This window comes from Chelonoidis abingdonii, chromosome 8 (assembly GCF_003597395.2).
Source record: "Chelonoidis abingdonii isolate Lonesome George chromosome 8, CheloAbing_2.0, whole genome shotgun sequence".
Taxonomy (NCBI): domain Eukaryota; kingdom Metazoa; phylum Chordata; order Testudines; family Testudinidae; genus Chelonoidis; species Chelonoidis abingdonii.
Genome location: NC_133776.1, coordinates 22,550,217 through 22,569,741, shown reverse-complemented (window position 1 = coordinate 22,569,741; position 19,525 = coordinate 22,550,217). Strand labels below are relative to the sequence as shown.

The 19,525-nt window shown below is 45.8% G+C and overlaps 1 protein-coding gene across 8 annotated transcripts in view; it reads left to right on the top strand.

Annotated features, from left to right (window-relative positions):
- SMC4 (structural maintenance of chromosomes 4) overlaps window positions 1-19,525 on the top strand; it is a 127,184-nt gene that overhangs the window by 55,800 nt on the left and 51,859 nt on the right. For all 8 annotated transcript variants that reach the window (XM_075068421.1, XM_032764822.2, XM_032764823.2 and 5 more), the window contains 2 exons: window positions 14,872-15,022; window positions 19,082-19,246. In XM_075068421.1, coding sequence (XP_074924522.1) covers window positions 14,872-15,022; window positions 19,082-19,246 — 316 coding nt within the window. The remainder of the gene's footprint in view (window positions 1-14,871; window positions 15,023-19,081; window positions 19,247-19,525) is intronic.

Here is a 19,525-nt window from a genome sequence, read left to right as displayed (position 1 = left end):
TCCTTCCTCCCGGACTCCTTTTCTTTCTCCAACCGCCTTTCTCCTTTCCTCCCGGCGTGGTCCAATAACTTCAGATCGATGGTTCTACGCACGGTGGAGTTTGGCTACCATCTACAGTTTGTTTCGCCTCACCCTCCCACCCACCCTCCCGTCCTCTTCGGGACCCCTCTCACGAGCATCTCCTTTACCAGGAGGTCCTCACGCTTCTCGAACTCGGAGCGATAGAAGAGGTGCCTCAAGACCGCATAGCAGAGGGTTTTACTCCGCTATTTTTTAATCCCCAAGTCGAAAGGAGGTCTCCGACCCATCCTAGACCTCCGGACTCAACGCCTTCGTAAGGAAGTTAAGATTCCGCATGGTGTCCTTGGGGTCTATCATCCCGTCCCTGGATCCGGGAGACTGGTTCGCTGCTCTCGACATGAAGGACGCGTACTTCCATGTTTCGATCTACCCACCTCACAGACGTTTTTCTCCGCTTTGTGGCGCGGGACCGTCACTTCCAATTCACGGTCCTACCCTTCGGCCTGTCCTCTGCCCCACGAGTCTCTTTACGAAATGTATGGGTAGTGGCCGCTTTCCTCCGTCGGCAAGGCATATGTGTCTTCCCTTACCTAGACGACTGGCTTGTTCGCGCGTCCTCCAAAGCTCAGGTGGCCACGCACTTAACAGTTATCAGGAACCTATTCGAATCTCTAGGGCTCCTGATAAATTTCGACAAGTCCATCCTCGTTCCAACTCAGAGGATAGAATTCATCGGGGCTGTCTTGGACTCCACGGTCTGCGCGACAGCCTCGCTTCCACCAGCCGTTTCCAGGCAATGCTCTCCTCATAGGCGCCTGCTAGCCTCCCCACGACCTCGGCGAGGGTCTGTCTCAGCCTCCTGGGCCACATGGCTGCCTGTACTTTTGTCACCAAGAACGCCAAGCTCCGTCTGCGCCCACTGCAGATCTGGTTAGCTTCCTTTTTACCCGCCACGCAGAGACAGCATGGACATCGTTGTCACACTCACAAGACGGTCTTGCACTCCTCAGCTGGTGGCGAAACCCCTCCCTGGTGTGTGCACAGGCTTGCCTTTCCACCCAGGCAGCCGTCCATTTCATTAACAACGGACGCATCTCTCTGGGCTGGGGAGCTCACATGGGTCTCGTCGGACACAGGGCCTCTGGTCCGCTCTGGGAACTGTCGCTGCACACATAAACATCAGGGAGCTGCGAGCGGTCCGCCTCGCCTGCCATGCCTTTCTTCCTCACCTGCAAGGCCGCTGTGTCTTAGTTGCTCACGGACAACACCACCGCGATGCACTATATAAACAAGCAAGGGAGGAACCCGCTCTCTCCCTCTTTGTCAGGAGGCGATCACACTGTGGGAATTTTGTATAACCCACAATATGGATCTGATGGCCTCCTTTCTTCCAGGAGTCCAGAACGTGTTGGCGGACCACCTCAGCAGGTCCTTTCTAGCCCACGAGTGGTCCTCCCGTCTCCGGACATAGTCCATTCTCTCTTCCGGAGGTGGGGTTTCCCCAAATCGATCTCTTCGCCTGCTCGCCGTACCAACCGGAAGTGCCCCAGGTTCTGCTCCTTTCCGCGGTCTTGCCCGCTGCTCACTCCCGGACGCATTCCTCCTACCCTGGTCGGACCAACTCCTATATGCCTTCCCACCGTTCCCGCTGTGTGCATAGGGTCCTGGTGAAGCTGCGCAGGGACAAGGCTCGGGTAATTCTCATCGCCCAGCGTGGCCTCGCCAGCACTGGTACTCCACGCTGTTGGACCTCTCCATAGCCAGTCCAGTTCCTCTGCCGGCTCCATCAGGACTTGATATCACAAGACCACGGCAGGCTTCTCCATCCCGACCGGTCCAGTCCCTCCACCTGACGGCGTGGTTCCTGGCTGGCCGAGCTCTGCTGGGAGCTGCACTGTTCTACCCCAGTGCAGCAGGTGCTCCTGGAAAGCAGGAAACCTGCAACCAGGGCTACCTACCTGGTGAAATGGAGGCGGTTCTCCTGCTGGTGTCAGTCACAACGAATATCACCGACATGCTCCCATCCACATGATCTTGCAGTATCTATGGCACCTTAAACAGGGCCTCGCGCTCTCATCCTTGCGCGTGTTCACCTAGCTGCCATTTCTTCGTTCCATCCGGGAGAAGGCCTTCCTCCGCCTTCTCTCACCCGATGGTCTCGAGGTTCCTCAAGGGCCTAGAGCGCCTTACCCCCAGGTCCGCCGCCCCGCCCCCTCCTGGACCTCAACCTCGTCCTCTCAAAACTAATGGTCCCTCCCTTCGAACCCTTGGCAACCTGCTCTCTCCTGTATCTATCGTGGAAAGTGGCGTTCCTTGTGGCCATTACATCGGCCAGGAGAGTCTCGGAGCTTCGCGCTCTCGTGCGGACCCACCGTACACGATATTTCACAAAGACAAGGTGCAGCTCCGACCGCATCCAGCCTTCCTACCCAAGGTGGTCTCCCCCTTCCACACCTTAACCAAGACATTTTCCTCCCGGTATTTTATCCTAAACCTCACGCATCCCGCAGAGAGCAGAGCTTGCATTCACTCGATGTTCGTAGAGCGCTGGCGTTCTACATGACCGCACCCGGCCTTCCGAAAGACCCCAACTTTTTTATTGCCGTTGCAGACAGGATGAAAGGTCGCCCCTGTCTCGTCTCAGACAATCTCATCCTGGGTGACGTCCTGCATTAAAACGTGCTACGCTTTAGCTCCACCTCTCCAGGACTAGTGACTGCACATTCCACAAAGAGCAGCAAACTTCCTCGATTGCCTTTCTAGCCCGGGTGCCTATACAAGACATATGTCGTGCAGCCACGTGGTCGTCGGTGCACACCTTCTCTGCCCATTACGCCTTGGTACAACAGTCCAGGGACGATGCGGCTTGGCTTGGCTGTTTTGCATTCAACAGTCTCCAACTCCAACCCCACCGCCTAGGTGAGGCTTGGATTCACCTACTTGGAATGGATATGAGCAAGCACTCGAAGAAGAAAAGACGGTACTCACCTTGTAACTGTTGTTCTTCGAGATGTGTTGCCATAGCTCATATCCATTCCACCACCCGCCCTCCTTCCCCACTGTCGAGTAAGCCGGAAGAAGGAACTGAGGAGCGGCCGGGTCGGCAGGGGCATATATACGGTGCCGCAAAGGCGCCACACCAGGGGGCGCCTGCCGACCCGCCGGGTGTTGCTAGGGGAAAATTCTTCCGACAAACGTGCACGCGGCGCGCGCACACCTACTTGGAATGGATATGAGCAACACATCTCGAAGAACAACAGTTACAAGGTGAGTAACCGTCTTTTCTGAATCCCTTCTGAGAGCTTGCCACCTGGGATGCTTCTGAGATGCTGCATTGGTGGGATATGTGGCTGGGAAGGCATTGGGACTCTACCTTTTCAGTGGCCCTTTTGGAATCCCTGGGGTGTTCTCTCCCATCTCCAAGTCAGGAGATAGGATCCTCCTGTACTCTTATCAGTCAATTGCCAGAGGAGGCTTAGCCTTAAATTCTATTATCTCCATCTTCCTCTTCCCCAGATGGTGCACTTTCTGTGGAAAAAGTCCTCATTTTACCTGATGTCTTCAAGGCTTACTGGGAGATATTGGAAAAGGCTTGCCTCAGCCTTGGATGTCCAAGTGGAGGACATTAGAAGTCATCCCATAGCGATGTTAATATTTTGGCCACAATTTGGCCACAATTTGGCCTTCCCTTGTGGCCTTACCAGTTAATGAGGCAATTTTAGAGCCCACTAAGGCTCTGTGGCAATCTCCCTCTTCACTTCTTCATCACATATCCAAGAGGGATAAGTGTTGATACTAAGTACTCACCTAAGGCTTCAAGTATTCCTTTTTCCCATGCCTAGCGTTGTTGGCTGTTTCGGCTGCCAACAAAAGGGCATGCCAGGGGCAGCAGGCTGCTACCCCGAAATCAAAGGATGCAAAAACTTGACCTGTTTGGTAGGAAAAATTGTTCTAGGGCTGGGTTACAGGTTAGAATTGCAGAACAACAGGCTTTGTTAGACCAGTATGACTTTAATATTGTGAAAGCTAGCGGCTGGCCCCCCCTAACAGTTTCCAAGCAGCCAGTAGGCGGGGAGCAGTACACAGTACTGCTCACGGACACAGTAGCCTGAACTTTTGCACTGTCTTTTCCTTTCTGCCTCAAAGCAAAGAAATCTTGCTGTTAATTGGCTGTCAGCTAGGCAGACCCGATATTTCGTTAACAATATCTTGGACTTGACATTTAAAGTTTAAGGAAAAGTTACTAGAGCACGGGAAACAAGAGGTTTTTCTGCTGGTAGATGAAGGAAAGCTGGTGACTAGAACTTCAGTGCAAACTGATTTGAATGCTGCTGACTTGGCTACTAAGGCCATGGCCTCTGCTGTTACCATGCGCAGAGGCTCATGGATGCAGTCTTCAGGCTGCCCAAGAAAGTCCAGCAGACTGTTCAGGACCTGCCATTTGAAGAGTCATCTCTATTTTCAGTGCAGACAGATGACACTTCATGATTTAAAAGACTCCAGGGAAACTCTAAATTCTCTGGGCATATGTACCCCTGCCCCAGAAAGAAAGCACTTTCGTCCTTAGCAGTCTGACCAACATACTACTCTTGCACCTTAAAGAAAAAGTTTAAGAAAAAGGAGTAGGGGTTATTAATACAGACTCCACCCCCCTCTACTGCAACAGCTCCTAGTTCATCTTGGCATCCTGGGGGCTCTAAACATATATTTTGATGGGTTGGTCAAGGACATACCACCTCTCCAACATTCCAACCTCTCCTTTCCGTGTGTCTGCAAGGGAAGGGTGCCTCTCACTTCCTAGATGTGTGGTGCCTGGATCACTTCACACTAATGGATCTTAAACACCATGGAAGTGGGATACACATTTCAGTTTATTTCTACCCCTCTTTCTATCCTCTCTCCTTGTCCCTGTTCAAAGACCACTCTCACAAGGAGAGCATCTTTCAGGAGATGCAATCTCTGCTTTGGTTGGAAGCTGTAGAAGTTCCTCAGTGTCACAGAGGGATGGAGTTTTATTCCTGCCATTTCCTTATCCTGAAAGCAAAGGGAAGTCTCATACCAATTTTAGACCTGCGCCAACTCAACAGAGATCTGAAAAAAAAACTTTACATGGTCTCCTGGCTTCCATTATCCTTCCCTACATCCCAAAGACTGGTATGCTGCCTTCATCTCAAAGGATACATACTTTCATGAGACTATCAGGGCATGTGAATCATTTAAGGTTCCTAATGAACCATTCTGACTACCAGTTCACAGTGATAAACTTTGGTCTGTCTCCATCGCCCAGAGTTGTGTGTTTTTTTAAAATGTATGGCAGTGTGAGTTGAGTTTCTGAGGAAAGAGTGTGCAAGTGTGTCTCTACCTGGACAACTGGTTGGTAAGAATCCGATCAAGAGTTCAGTTACAATTCAGTTTCTCTCTTATGCAGTCAACCTTCAATGCTTTTGGGACTGTTAATCAACACAGAGAAGTCTGTCCTCTCCCCAGTGCAGAGGATAGAATTCATACTGTCAGTTCTGAACTTAACTCAAGCCATTGCTTTCCTTCTATTGTCAACATTTCAGATAATTGAATTCATCGTCTTTGATCTCAAGGTTCACCTAACTACGACAGCATGGAATCATATGAAGCTTCTGGGGCACATGACCTCTTGCACAAGTGCAGTCCAACATAGCAGATTGTGCCTCTGAGCCAACACCGTCTAAGCCTTGGAGTAAGGTTACCCTCTCAGATTTTAGCTTCTCTGGACTGGTGGATGAACTCTGTTAGTGTATGTGTAGGTGTTCCCTTTGTCCCGCCTCTGCCTTCAATGATGTTAGTGACAGATGTGTCTACTCTGGGATGGGGGGCTCATCTGGGTTCTCTTCAGAGGCAGGGGTTATGATCCACAAAGGGTATTGTGACACATAAGTATAAGAGAGTTGAGAGCTATCCTACTGGCATGGCAAGCTTTCTTACCCGATATCAAGAGTAGGAGCCAATGGTGGTGATCTGTCTCAACAGGCAGGGAGGGGCCCACTTGCCCCGGCTCTGCCAAGAGGCAATGCAACTATGACTTTTGCATTGCCACTTTGATCGACCTCACAGCTTCTTATTTTTGGGAGGTGCAAAATAAGGTTGCAGACCACCTAAGCAGATTGTTTATGAATCACCACAAGTGTTCTCTATGTCCAAATGTAGCCACGGGCATTTTCCATCTGTGGGAGATTCCTCCATTTCCAACAATAACCAACAGGAAGTGGCAGCACTTTTGCTACCTGCAAGGTCACAATCCCAGGTTGTCCCCCTCTTGGAAGCTTTCTTGTTGCCCTGGATGGGCAAGCTCCTGGATGCCTTCCCACGAATTCCACTTCAGAGTTTAGCTAAAAATCATGCACCATTATGCTCAAGTCATATGTATGGCCCCAGTGTAGCCTTGGCAGCACTGGTTTTTCACTTTCCCGTCCCTTTTCGCTGCCTCCACCATCTCCGAGCTGCACTCCTTGAGGACATCTACGAGGAAGAGTCAAGATTCCTCTCATAAGATTCCCAAAGACTGTGCCTTGAGTTCTCCAGGTTAGGGGATCTACCTGAAAAAAGTCACAATTTCTGATGACTTCAGGCACTTCAGCACCCAGTGCTCTCTGACCGATGAGGCTAATGGTTCCTCAGGTATCAAGGGAACAATTAAGCCTAAGGAAAGTCCTGGGCTCCAAGAGGTCATCAGTATAGTCAATGGAGTGAGGTGGCAAGAAGAGCACTACCTCTTCTCACTCGCTACCAAAGAAGCCCCCTTAGGCTTTATCTGGACTCCCCTTGAAGTAGTTGAGATTCATGGTACCATCAACTCTCTTAACCGTCACTTTGTCACAGGCCATGGACATGGGACAACACACTCAGTACTGCAAGAGTTTTGCTTTCATTCAGATGCCCTATATTTACCATTGCTCAGCTCCAATATACTCAGGACCTCCAGATCTCCAGATATTCACTCAGTACCAACAGTTTTTAACGTCATGTTTCTTCTGGTGTTCCTCCATTTCAGAGTGACTTGGAAGAGGGGGATTCTGATGAAGATCTTTCCTCGGTCTCTCACATATCTGCCCAAGGTTCTCCACTCCATCCCTATTGAGACTCTTTTCCAGAGGTCTCTGAGGAAGTTGATGTCCTCATGAAAGACATCCACAATCACCATCTTGCTGGTACCAGCACCCATCGGTGACTCTGCCTGTGTGATATATACCACCTTCTTTGCTATACTGGGAGCCTTGGGTAACCTATTGCTAGCAATTTTCTAGGACCTCAAGCACCACCCACCACAGAGATCAACATCCTTCATCACCCTCCCTGTGCAGAACACTAACCGAAGGAAGAAAACTTTGAGGAACTGGAAGCTAGGGCTAATAAAGAGATCTCTCCACCAGCCAACATATGTCTTTCATCCCCAGATGAAGCGGTCATGCCACTTCTACCATCCATGGCTGTTTGTTTTAAATAGTTCCAGGAGTGTATCAAGTGGGTCATAAATTCTTTGCAGATACCCCGTGAGGAGGTTAAAGAACCATATCATAAGCTGCTTGACATCCTTCATCCAGCATCATCTGCCCACATTGCCATGCCTGTTAATGAGGCCTTCCTGGACCATGCAAAGGTCATTTGGCACACCCTAGCTTCAATTCTGTACACGTGCTAGAGAGCGGACAAAAAATATTATGTCCCCTCTAAGAATTCAGAATTTGTATTTTCTCATCCCTCTCCTGACTTCTTAGTGGTTGAGGCAGTTAACGAACATGGCAGCACTATGCCCTGTGATAAATATGAATGCTTTAACCTGTTCGGTAGAAAATCAAATTCAAAATTGCCAAATATCAGGTATTAATGGTGACATGCAACCATGCAAATTTATACTAAGCTGAACTCCTTTATTGAGCATCTACCAGCAAAACAGAGAGCAATTACAGTCAATTATTGCAGAAGACTAGGTGCTTGCCAGAACATCTCTGCAGGCCTGTCTTGATACTGCTGCTCATTTGATTTCTGGGTAGTACTTATGAGTATGGCCTCCTGGTTTCACCTCTGAGTATTTCCAGTGGAGGCCCAGAAAACAATTCAAGACTTTTTTTTTTTTTCTTTTGATGGCACTTAAACTGTTCACTGACAGCACAGATGAATCTCTGCACACAGTGAAGGACTCCAGGGCCACCTTTCGTTCTCTGGAGAACTATCTATGTACATGAAATAGAGAGTTTAGTGGGTCTCAGACAGTGCAGAGATCCTGCCTCCACCCAATTCTTGGGTTCCCAGAGATCGTATGAACCTCAATGCGAGAGACAGAGGTTCCAGAGGAGAAAACCACTCACTTCCCAACCCTCTACCTTGAAGCACCTATTTGGGCAGGATAGTCGAGGGCCTGAGCTGACATCCTCTTTCATGCTAGCTGCAATATTTCACCTGTCCTCCTCCCTTCAGCAACTGCGTTTACCACTTCTGGCAGTCATAGGAGGTTATTACTATAGACGAGTGGGTTTTGGAGATTATTTCCACTGCGTACTCCATTCACTTCCCTTCTCTTCTGCCTGCTTCCTTCCTTCCCCTTCAGAGACCCCTCTCACAAGAACCTGCTATCACAGGTAATAGACTCTCTTCTACTCTTGGTTTCTATAGAACCCTTTGTGCTGCTTGGAAACTGGAAGGGGTTTTATTCCAGGTATTTCCAGATTCTAAAAAATAATTGCAGCTGGAGACCCATCCTAGTTTTAAGGCTACTCAACACCTTTGTGAAGACACACTTGCAGCAATAATTCCATCACTAAACCAAGAGGATTGCCCTCAGCCTTCATGATGCACATTTCTGTATCGTGATCAACCCCTTGCACAGAAAATTCCTACATTTTCTTCCTATTGGGCAAGACCATTTTCAGTACAGGATGCTCTCTTTTGGCCTGTCATCTGCCACAAGAGTTTTCAAAGCCCATGTCAGTACTAGCAGCACACCTCTGCAGAACAGAAATTCTGGTGTTCCCAAACTTAGACGATTGGCTTCTGAAAAGTTGCTCCCTGGATGTAACTTCATGGGCAATTTGTAATGCCGTAGGCCTCTTTCTCAAATTGGACTTGTAATAGAACATTCAAAAATCCACCTTAACTCCTTTGCAGAAGTTAGAATTCATAGGTTCTCATCTCAATTCAATAACAGCAAGAGCCTACCTCCCAATGCGTAGATTAGTGGCCTGAGCCAACATAAACAATACAATCCAAATCATTCATTAAACTCCATTCAAGAACTGTCTTCAGCTGTTGAGCCATATGGCAGATGGTACTTTAATTATAGACCACACAAGACTGCAAATGCAATGCCTTCAAGGGTGACTCAGGGCTGTTTATTCACCAAACAGGCACAGTCTACCTACACTACTTTCCATATCCACCTTCTTAAAGAAATCTCTCAGTTGGTGGAAATACCCTCAGGACATTTGTGCAAGAATCCCTTTCATCTGTCCTCCCTCTGCAGTTATCATTATGACGCATGCATCCCTACTGGGGAAGGGAGTACATTTAGACACTTACGTGGCCCAGGACAGGGGGATGCCTCAGGAAACCCCTCTGCACATCAAGCTTCTGGAACTCAGGGCAGTCAGATACACCAGTCTCCAGTTTCTATTACTAATCGGGGCAAATGCATAAAGGTCATGATGGACAACATGTCACTCATGTTCTGTATCAACCAGCAAGATCTCCCTACCTCTACGCTGATACTGTCAAGTTTTGGAATTGTGTACATGTGATCAGATAGTCATCACAGCAACTTAGCTTCCTGGAGTTCAGAATGTAACTGCGGACACACTCAGTGGACACTTCTCTCAAGACCACAAGTGGGAGATAGTTTCCATCATACTTCACCACATATTTCAACAAAGGGACATTCCTCCAATAGACCTGCTCACCATTTTGGTGTACAAGAAATATGTCCAGCTCTTCTCCAGAGTTGGGCAGGGTCACTGATGTTTGGGGGGTGACTTTTACCTTCTCTGGTTGTCAGGTCTACTTTATGTGTTCCCTCTGACTCCTCTTATATCCAAAGTTCTACTCAAAATAATAATAAAAAAAAGACAAAGCCAGAGTTATTCTAATAGTCCTAACATAGCCCAGACAAACATGGTTGCCTTACCTGATACAGCTGGCCATTTACTCACCAATTACTCTCCAGGCTGCTCCTCATCTCTTCTCCCAGGAAGGCAAGATCCTTCACCCCAATCTTGGGGTTCTTCGCCTCAAAGATGGCTGGTTGATGATTCATCGGATTAGAGACTACCTATTCAGCGGAAGGGGAAAGAGTGCTATTACACAACAAAAAGCCCATTTACACACTAACAAAAATGGACAAGATTTGCCACTGGTGTGGCCTCAAACACATTCCACTGACAATGTCATTGCTGTCAGATATACAGAGTACATCCTAGAACGAACAAACTCAGAGCTGTTCTCAAGTTCCATTCAAGTCCATCTTCGAACCATCCTGGCTTCCATTCTCCAACAGAGGGTTGTTCCATATTTGCTTACCCAATAACAATGAAGTTTCTCAGAGGACTCTAATCTCTTTCCACCAGTCAAACATTCTACTCTGGTTTGGGACCTCAGTCTGGTTCTTAAATGTCTTACGAGATCTCCACTTGAAACGATAGCTACCTGCTCACTCCTCCATTTATATTTCTGGTAGCCATCACATCAGTTTGAGTTGGGGAAATAGGAGCCCTTATGGTGTACCCCTGTTTTCACAATATCTTTCAAAGACAAGGTTACGTTATGATCACACTCCAAGTTTTTACCAAAAATACCTTCAGAGTTCCATGTTAACCAATCCATTCACCTCCCAATCTTCTGTCCACATCTAGGCAAATAAGAGGCATTGTTACCCACACATGCTGTCAAGAGAACCCTGGCTTTCTGTCTTGACAGGAATTGCCCTGTTGTCCACCTCCAAAAAGATTCTCTCCATATTCTCTTTGACCACTGGCTTCTTTTTGCTGTGGAAATCCTCCCAGAATGGCAATGCAGATTCAGACCATTTTGAATTACCAACTATGACGTCTTCACTGCCTGTCAACTTCAGGAAAAGTGCCGCGGACAACATCTACCTCTGTACATGGCCTTCATCAACCTCTTGAAAGCATTCAACTCCTTCAACTGGGAGGCTGTATGGAGAATTCTTCTTCCATTTGGATGTTTGCCAAAACTTTTGGCATTCTCCTCCTCCATGACGACATGTTTGTGACAGTTGTCAGCACTGGATCTGAAAAGGACCTCTTCCTAGGCCTGACAGGAGTCAAGCAATGCTGTGTCTTGGCTTCACTCCATTCTCCATCTTCCTTGTTGTCATCCTCTTTCCCATCACTGATAAGCTTCTATTCTGATCTGACATACAATACAGAATGGACGGCAAGGTCTTCAGCTTCAGTCTGTGTCTTGGATCAGAGGTGACTATCAGTAAATCAGTCAGTGAACTCCCATATGCAGACAACTGTGCCCTATGCACCCACTTGGAAGAAGATCTTAAACTTGTCATTTTTCTGAGACCTACAACCAATTCGGCCTGACACTGAACATCTAGAAAACTAAAGTACTCCACCAACAGGCTCCGAATCACCAGGCAGATGCTCCTGTAATTCAGATCAACAAAGAGACCCTGGAGAACATCCAGCACGTCCTTTACCTTGGCAGTCATCTGTTGCAGAGAGCTGACATTGACAAGGAAATTCAACACAGCCTCCAATGTGCCAGTGCAGTTTTCAGATACTTGAGAGAACATGTCTTTGAAGATCATAACATCAAGAATCAAAGCAAGCTTCTCAGATTCCAATCCATTGTTATCCCTGCTCCACAATATCTTCTGAATCAAGGGGGATGACCAACACACCAACATCAGTGTTCTGTCCCAAGCCCAAACCTCTCACATTGAAGCTATGATAATTTGCCAACAGGTTTGTTGGGTTGGTTATGTTCTTCAAATGCCAGACAATTGACTCCTGAAGCAAGTCATGTTCTCACAACTGAGGAGGGGCAGGCAAAAGAAACACTTCAAAAATACCCTCAAAACCAACATGAAGTGCAGTATTGACATAAACTTATGGGAAATTCAAGCCCTTGACTGACCAAAATGGAAAATGACCTTGTGACAAGGATCCCAGTATTTCGAGGTCCAGCAGAAAGACAATAGGAAATGGGAAAGGAGGAAAGAATACTCTGCAGCTTGACTCAACGATCCAGATCCACCCCTTCCCTCGGAATTTCTTCCCAGCTGTTACAAGATCAGTGGATCCCAGATTGGTCTCAATAGCCACCTGCAGATCCACCAGCAATAATTGGCTTTTTATTTTTTTTATCTTTTTATGGAAAACAGTCATCCTCAAACTCTGAGGGATTAACAATTAAACCTTTCAGAAAGACCCCTACACGATTTTTCTCAATTGGAGACAGATCACAAGGGTCTGCAGTCTCTAAACAAAAACTTTACAGGTGGATATCCAACTGCATTAGCTATTGCTACCAGCCTTGTAATCTCCAAGCACCCTTGGACTTACAGACTCACTGTATGAGATCTATTTCCTCCTGTACAGCCTCTCTCAGATATGTTCCCATCACTCAAATATGTCGAGCTGTGACTTAGCGCTCAGCAAAGGTATGTACAGAGGTCCATGCAATAACTCAGTGGTTCTCAGCCAGGGATCCAGGACGCCCTGCGGGGCCACGAGCAGGTTTCAGGGGTTCCACCAAGCAGGGTCAGTGTTAGACTTTCTGGGCCCCAGGGCAGAAAGCCAAAGCTCCATTTTGCATGGCTAAAGCCCGGGGCCCTGAGCCCTTCTACCTGGGACTGAAGCCAAATCCTGGGCAATTTAGCTTCACAGGGCTAGGCAATTGCCCTGGTTGCTACTCTGGCCCTGGCTTATATGTTCAGAAAACCAGTTGTGGCACTGGTGGGCCATGGAGTTTTTTATAGCATGTTGGGGGGGGCTTCAGGAAGAAAAAGGTTGAGAACCCCTGCAATAACTCACAGTTCAGCCTCTGATACTGCATTTGACTCAGCTATACTTTCTTCAATACTAGACTTGACTCTGAAGCTCCCTCCTACTTAAAGGAAACCGCAGTGGAGCACCCATAGGGACACGACTAAAAGAAGAAGAAATGGTTGCTCATCCTGTTCAGAAACTGTTCTTTGACACGTGTGTGTCTGTGGGTGCTCCACTACCCGCCCTCCTTCCCCATTGGTTTGAAATTGTCTGCTGTGGAGCTTTATGGTAGAGAGGGAACTGAAGGCGGTTCACCTACACAGTGCTATATAACAACAGCACGGAGTATGAAACGGAATAACACTCGTGTGGGCTGTTGAGACACTACTATGAGAAGTCTCTGATCAAAGGTGTAGCGGGCGCAAGTGCACCTATATTGGAACACCCATCAGGGGACCGATCTTGAAGAACCAGTTATTACCCGCAGTGAATAACCATTTCTTACCAACCTGTTCCATACCTGTTGTGCTTTGAGCAGTGTTGCACATGTCCATTCCATGACCTACTTTTCTACCCCTTTGCATCATAGTTTCCAGCAAGAAGGGGTGTCAGGGGTGGCTCTGCCCTTTGTCTAATTGCAAGGGTGCGTGGCAGCAATGGGTACCAATGAGGGGGGAAAGTTTTGACAACCATGCTCAGGCTGCTCAGTCAACCAAAGTGGAATGGACATGTGCAACACATCTCAAAGAACAACAGTTACGGAACAGGTTACTAAGTTTTTATCACTCATTCTAAACTGTGACAAACTTTCTGGAGTCTCCATGTATTTGTGCACATTGTTTTAAATCTTCAAGTCCACCCTTGTCACTACCTCAATAAAACCACCTCGACAAATGAGGGAAAGTGGGGACCTGCATTCATTCATTCATTCAGTTAGGAAGCAATCAGGCTGGTCAGATAGTCAGGGATTAATCTGGTACCTCCTCAAGCGACTCTGTTACAGGGACTCTCAAACATAAAAGCTGGTTGATTTGCAGAAGAGGCTCAATTCAGGAGAGTGGAGTCTAAATGCAGAGGTTTGCCAGACAGTAATGTCCTCATTCAGATATCCTTTAAGTAGTGAGCTCTTTTGTTAAACAGAAAAAGCCAGTTTTAACAGTAAGGGTATGCACCAAGGGATATGATAAATTCTCAAATCACTTGGGAGGCTTTTAAATCAAGACTGGATGTCTTTCTAAAATATATTTTAATCACCAGCTGATGATATGCATAATTAGCAATAAGATCCCTTTCCTGTCATCAGAGAATAGTCTTTGCATTTTAGGGGTTTTATTTTATAGGGACTGCAGGCCATTTGTCAGGTGTAGCTAGCCTACTTATTTTTGCATTTGCTTCTTCTGTTCAGACTGGGAATTGTTACACGTATGGTGCAGTTTAACTTCTTTTCTTTAGTTTAATTATATTTCTATATCCAGTTATAGAACAATGGAAGACTTGATTTGGCTACATAATGGATGGATGAGGCTACCAGTACTTAGCCTATATTCTTATTACAGCATCAGGCTTCCTCCTATCTCATGAGGTCATGAAAACTCATCAATGTGCGTTACTAGCCATATGTGTATTGGAGAAAACATTGCTTTCCACAGCTGTGCATGGCTTTTGCTGCTTGACAAACAGTCAGTGCTTCTATTTCTGCAGCACTAGTGCTACAGGGAAATAGTGACTGTAATAAAAAGCTGGATATTTTTATAAAAAACAAACAGCACCACTTTCAGTTCAAGGCCTCATAGAAGTTCACTAGCTAAACCAATTTTTGGTGAAAATGATTTTAATACAAAAGTGACTGACCTTTATCTCTTTTTAGAAAACTCAATAAAATTACAAAGTTCATAGAAGAGAACAAAGAGAAATTTACTCAGCTGGATTTGCAGGATGTTACAGTAAGGGAAAAACTAAAACATGCCAAAAGCAAAGCTAAAAAACTTCTGAAGCAGCTTGAAAAGGATAAAGAAAAGGTATATCTATGAAGCTTGCAACTCTTACTATCATCCAAATATTTAATTGTTTATCTATTCTGGATTGGGGGGCTCTCTAATGTTTTTTTAAGATAACCTACAAAAGAAAATTTTTGCTGCTTTATGATAAAAAGAAGACCTTTAAGTTTTTTAATTTGTTTTTACCCTAGAAATTGAGGTCTTGTCTAGCATTTAAAGTGAGTGGAGAATGAAGCTCATGATATCAATTTTTTTTATTTTTATTTTTGCAAGTCAGCTTCTAAGTATCTAGATCTTTTTCTTCAGCCTTCATGCCTATGGATCCAACTACCAGGTTGATTGCCAAACTGGTTAAAAGTGTAGTAACTTGATTGTTGCCAAAGAAAACTGAACATCTCTTCTATTGTAGCAAGTGTAATTATTTAACTATTTCTGTCCCCTCCCAGCTCAAATATCTATCCATGTTTAAAAATGTAATGTTTCCCTGTCCTAGACTCAAGGTGGCTCACTTCTGGCACTACAAATTTTGTTTTTCTCCTACAGTTGTGAATATCTCCAGTAAGTAAGTGTAGGAAGCTGCACTTCCTTGTAAATAACTATCTGTGATATCATTGACTTATTCAGGAGAAACAGACTCCTGATATCAGTTATTGGGAGAAGTTGCCAATTGGGAGAAGAGCCACACACAGCAAAGAGGGTACAGAAGGGCTTAACGATGCCATCATTCATTAGAAGTTTGTTAGTTTATAGCTGTTAAGAGCAGAACCCCTGGTTTCACATGAACTCCAAATGTGACGTAACTTTGAGGATGGACTTAACTAGGCTGCTTATTCCATATAATAATGTTAATAAGAGTAATTTTAAAAAATCATACTGCTGTTCTTGAAGAAGTAACAGCCTTTTCAGGCAGCTATTCTGCAGCTGGTGTTGTGCCCTCCATGGCAAATATACAAAATTACCGAAATTTTAGGGCAGTGATAGCTGTGAAAAGGAAGAAAAGGGGAGGTGTTGGCCAAAATTATATATTTCTAAAGGATCAGAGCTACTTTTCTGTGATGCAGACCACCAGTTTAGCATTTGGACTGCTGTTCCTTCACAGGGTTATCTAGGGAACTGCTAGGTCTTCCTCAAATGTATGTCAGTGTGGATCCTACTGTAGTGCACAAGTGCCTTGTGCCTCCTTATGTTCCTATACAAGAGTATAAAGAGTTGTATGGCTTCTGCCCTCCCTCATTTCCCTCTTGCCTACCATAGTAGCATGAGAGAACATAGTGAATGTCTGACCCTCTAGTCTTTAGGTCTGGCTAAACCCCTCAGAATTTTATTTCACCTAGAGAAAATCAGAGTGAATGAGCTTAGCCCATCTGAGCTAGCTTCTGATGCTTGGATCCCCCTGTATAGGGTATTTCAACATAGTGGGTTCTAAGCCTGGTCTTAAGCTTCAAGCCCTGTCCTCCTTGTGTTAGTCTAATCCTGTTAAAGGATGGGCATAAGAGATGCTTTGAATGCCAGTTGTTCTCTTTGAGGACTGGCAAGTGACACAATGCTCAACAAAAGCATTACTTGCTGGAGCAATCAGTGACTGTCTCCTCAAATAAGGGGTAGATGGATACTAGAGCTCACAAAATATCAACACACAAGGCACTCTCCGATGTTATGTCCAGCAGACTTGTAATGCCCAAAACCATTGGCAGACACCAGAGCAGAGACACCAGATGGAACTCAGTGCCTTTCCACAAGAAAAGACCACACAAGGACTCCATGGAGAAAGCGACTTAAGCCCCAAATGGAATTGAATACTAGTGTCGAGCCTCCTACCTTCGCAGCACCAAGTAAACTTTCTACAGCACCACCCCCATCTGTATCGATAATATAGCCCTCTGTTGATACCTTTACCAGAGTCACTGATACTATAGGATATGTCATTAGAGAAATCCAGAATGATCTCTGTACCAACACAGTTATCAGCACCAGTGTTGACCCTGTGACCAAGAGCACCATATACCCTGTCTCTGCCCCTTGAGAAAACGTACTCCCCCTCTCTATCCCTAAGCCACATGTTCTCTTCGTCTTTGAGGAGAGAATCTTCTTCCCTGAGATCTGTGTCCAGGAATGCCGAAGGTCTTGGTGGTACTCATTATAGTGCTGAGCTCCAACTACATTAGAAATTGTGTTGGAGTGGCCATCATCAAACAAGCCAGCCATATTCATACAGCATGCCAGTTGTGTGACTTACTGAGATCAACCTTCACACACCTCCTATGGTCATGTCAGTCCAGACCATCCACCAACACTTAAAAGGAAGAAACAGCATCAGGAGAAGCAGCAACAACATTCTGCTTCACTATCCAAAGACTTTTCTTCCTCGTCACCTGATGAAGTAGTGGCCATGATACCACCACCAGATTTTCAGTCATTTCAATAACTAGTTATGAGAACTGCTGACCCTCTAGAAATAGACACATCTGTCATAAGACAACCCTCTTATGTTACTCAACTTATCGGCAACTTCAGGCCCAGACAAATCACCTTTCCAATAAATAGACTGCTTGACCTGCTGGAACCCTATGGTAAATACCTGCCACAATACCACCTACCACAAAAAGTGTGGAGAAACAATACCAAGTCCCTCCAAAAAGGTTTCAGTACTGCTGTGCCCATTCCAACCCAGGCTCCTTGGTTGTCTTAGCAGTTCAGGAGAAATCCAAATTGAACAAAAGCACCTCAAAGGAACTTGACCTTTTCAAGAGCAAATCCTATTTCTCCACCTCAGGGGGCAAATTATCCTACACTCTTGTAGCTAAATATAATTTTTTTTGAACTAAGAAAGTGAAACCCTTTCTGGCAAAGTTCCCACCTTAGAACAGAAAAGAGCTGAAAGATAAGCAAGGGGGCAACTTAATGACCAAAACAGCCTTACAAGTGACAGTGGACTCTTCAGACACGATGACTGGATCCACGGCAACAGTAGTGACAAAGAAAAGGGCTTGATGGATTAAGGCATTGGGCATTCAATGAGATGTGCAAATCACAATAAGTCCTTTGAAGAGATGGCTTTACTCAGTGAGCACACCATTCTATATTCCTTAAAAGATTCTACGGCAGTGGTCCCCAAACTGTGGGGCATGCCCCTGGGCCAGCCCCACAGGGGGTTAGGAAGGAGTGCTACCCAGCCCAACTCTGCCCCAAGCTCTACTCCAGGCCTGTCCACAGTTCCACTCCAGGCCCTGCTCCTAACCTTGGCCACTGGCTCCCAGCCATGGTTCCAGACCCACTCCCAGTAGCAGCCACAGCCCTAACCCTAGCTGGAGACGGGGGAGGGAAGGAACAGGGTTAAGGGGGTGCATGACATAAAAAGTTTGGGGACCACTGCTCTAAGGCTACATCGTTCTCGTTAGGGATATATACCTGGAATTTGTATCACAAACCATACTGTTATCAGCTCCAGAGAAAACAGTCTTATAGGAGAGAGCCAAATTATTCTCCTAAGGCGCAGCCCAAGTACAACAGGAGACACCAGTCTGCCTCCTTTTCAGTCATTCTTATAGTCCTATCATGTATGTTTCGTTTCTTTGAAGGAGAGGACCAATCTGAAACTACATTGAAATAATGTGCGTGTGTGTTCAGAATTTTGTTTCGATTAGTGCTTGAGAAGTCTCTGACTGGAACTGAGTGAGGCTTCTTGGAAGTGATACTATTGAAAGCTTGACAATCAGCTGAAATCCAAAGAGAAGACAAGGAGCCTCAGCCCAAATTTTAAAGTGCTGGTCTCTTGCAAAATAGCAGTTTAGAGGATGAAACGAAAAAACTTTTTGTTCTTGCTCACTTACATAAAGCAATGTTAGTGAATAAAACTGCCCTTTAGAGATACTTTATCTATGTATTTCATTACTGAAGCAGGGAGATATTTGCAGTCCTGAAGGTAGATAGTCTCAGCGTGATGTCAGGGCTCATAAATGTTTACATTTCCTCAGGTTTCTCTCATTGTCCATAGCATAAGAAGGCAAAGCTTAAAGATAAAATAAACTTTCCTTTTTTGTATCAGTTAATGGAAAAAATTAAAAATGTCTTCCTTAACAGGTTGAACAGTTGAAAAGTGTACCTGGCAACAGTGAGACAACTATCAGTGAAGCTTCCTCTAAGAAAGAAGTTCTTGAAAGGGAAAAAGAGCGAGAAGAAGAAAAATTAAAACAAGTTATGGATAGTCTTAAACAGGAAACACAAGGACTTCAGAATGAGAAAGAGGTTTGAGATATTTGATATCCATAAACTTGGACTAATTTCAGAGGGGTAGCCGTGTTAGTTTGGATCTGTAAAAGGCGCAAAGAATCCTGTGGCACCTTATAGACTAACAGATGTTTTGGAGCATGAGCTTTCGAGGGTGAATACCCACTTCGTCAGATGCATGTAGTGGAAATTTCCAGGGGCAGGTATATATATGCAAGCAAGCTAGAGATAACGAGGTTAGTTCAATCAGGGAGGATGAGGCCCTGTTCTAGCAGCTGAGGTGTGAAAACCAAGGGA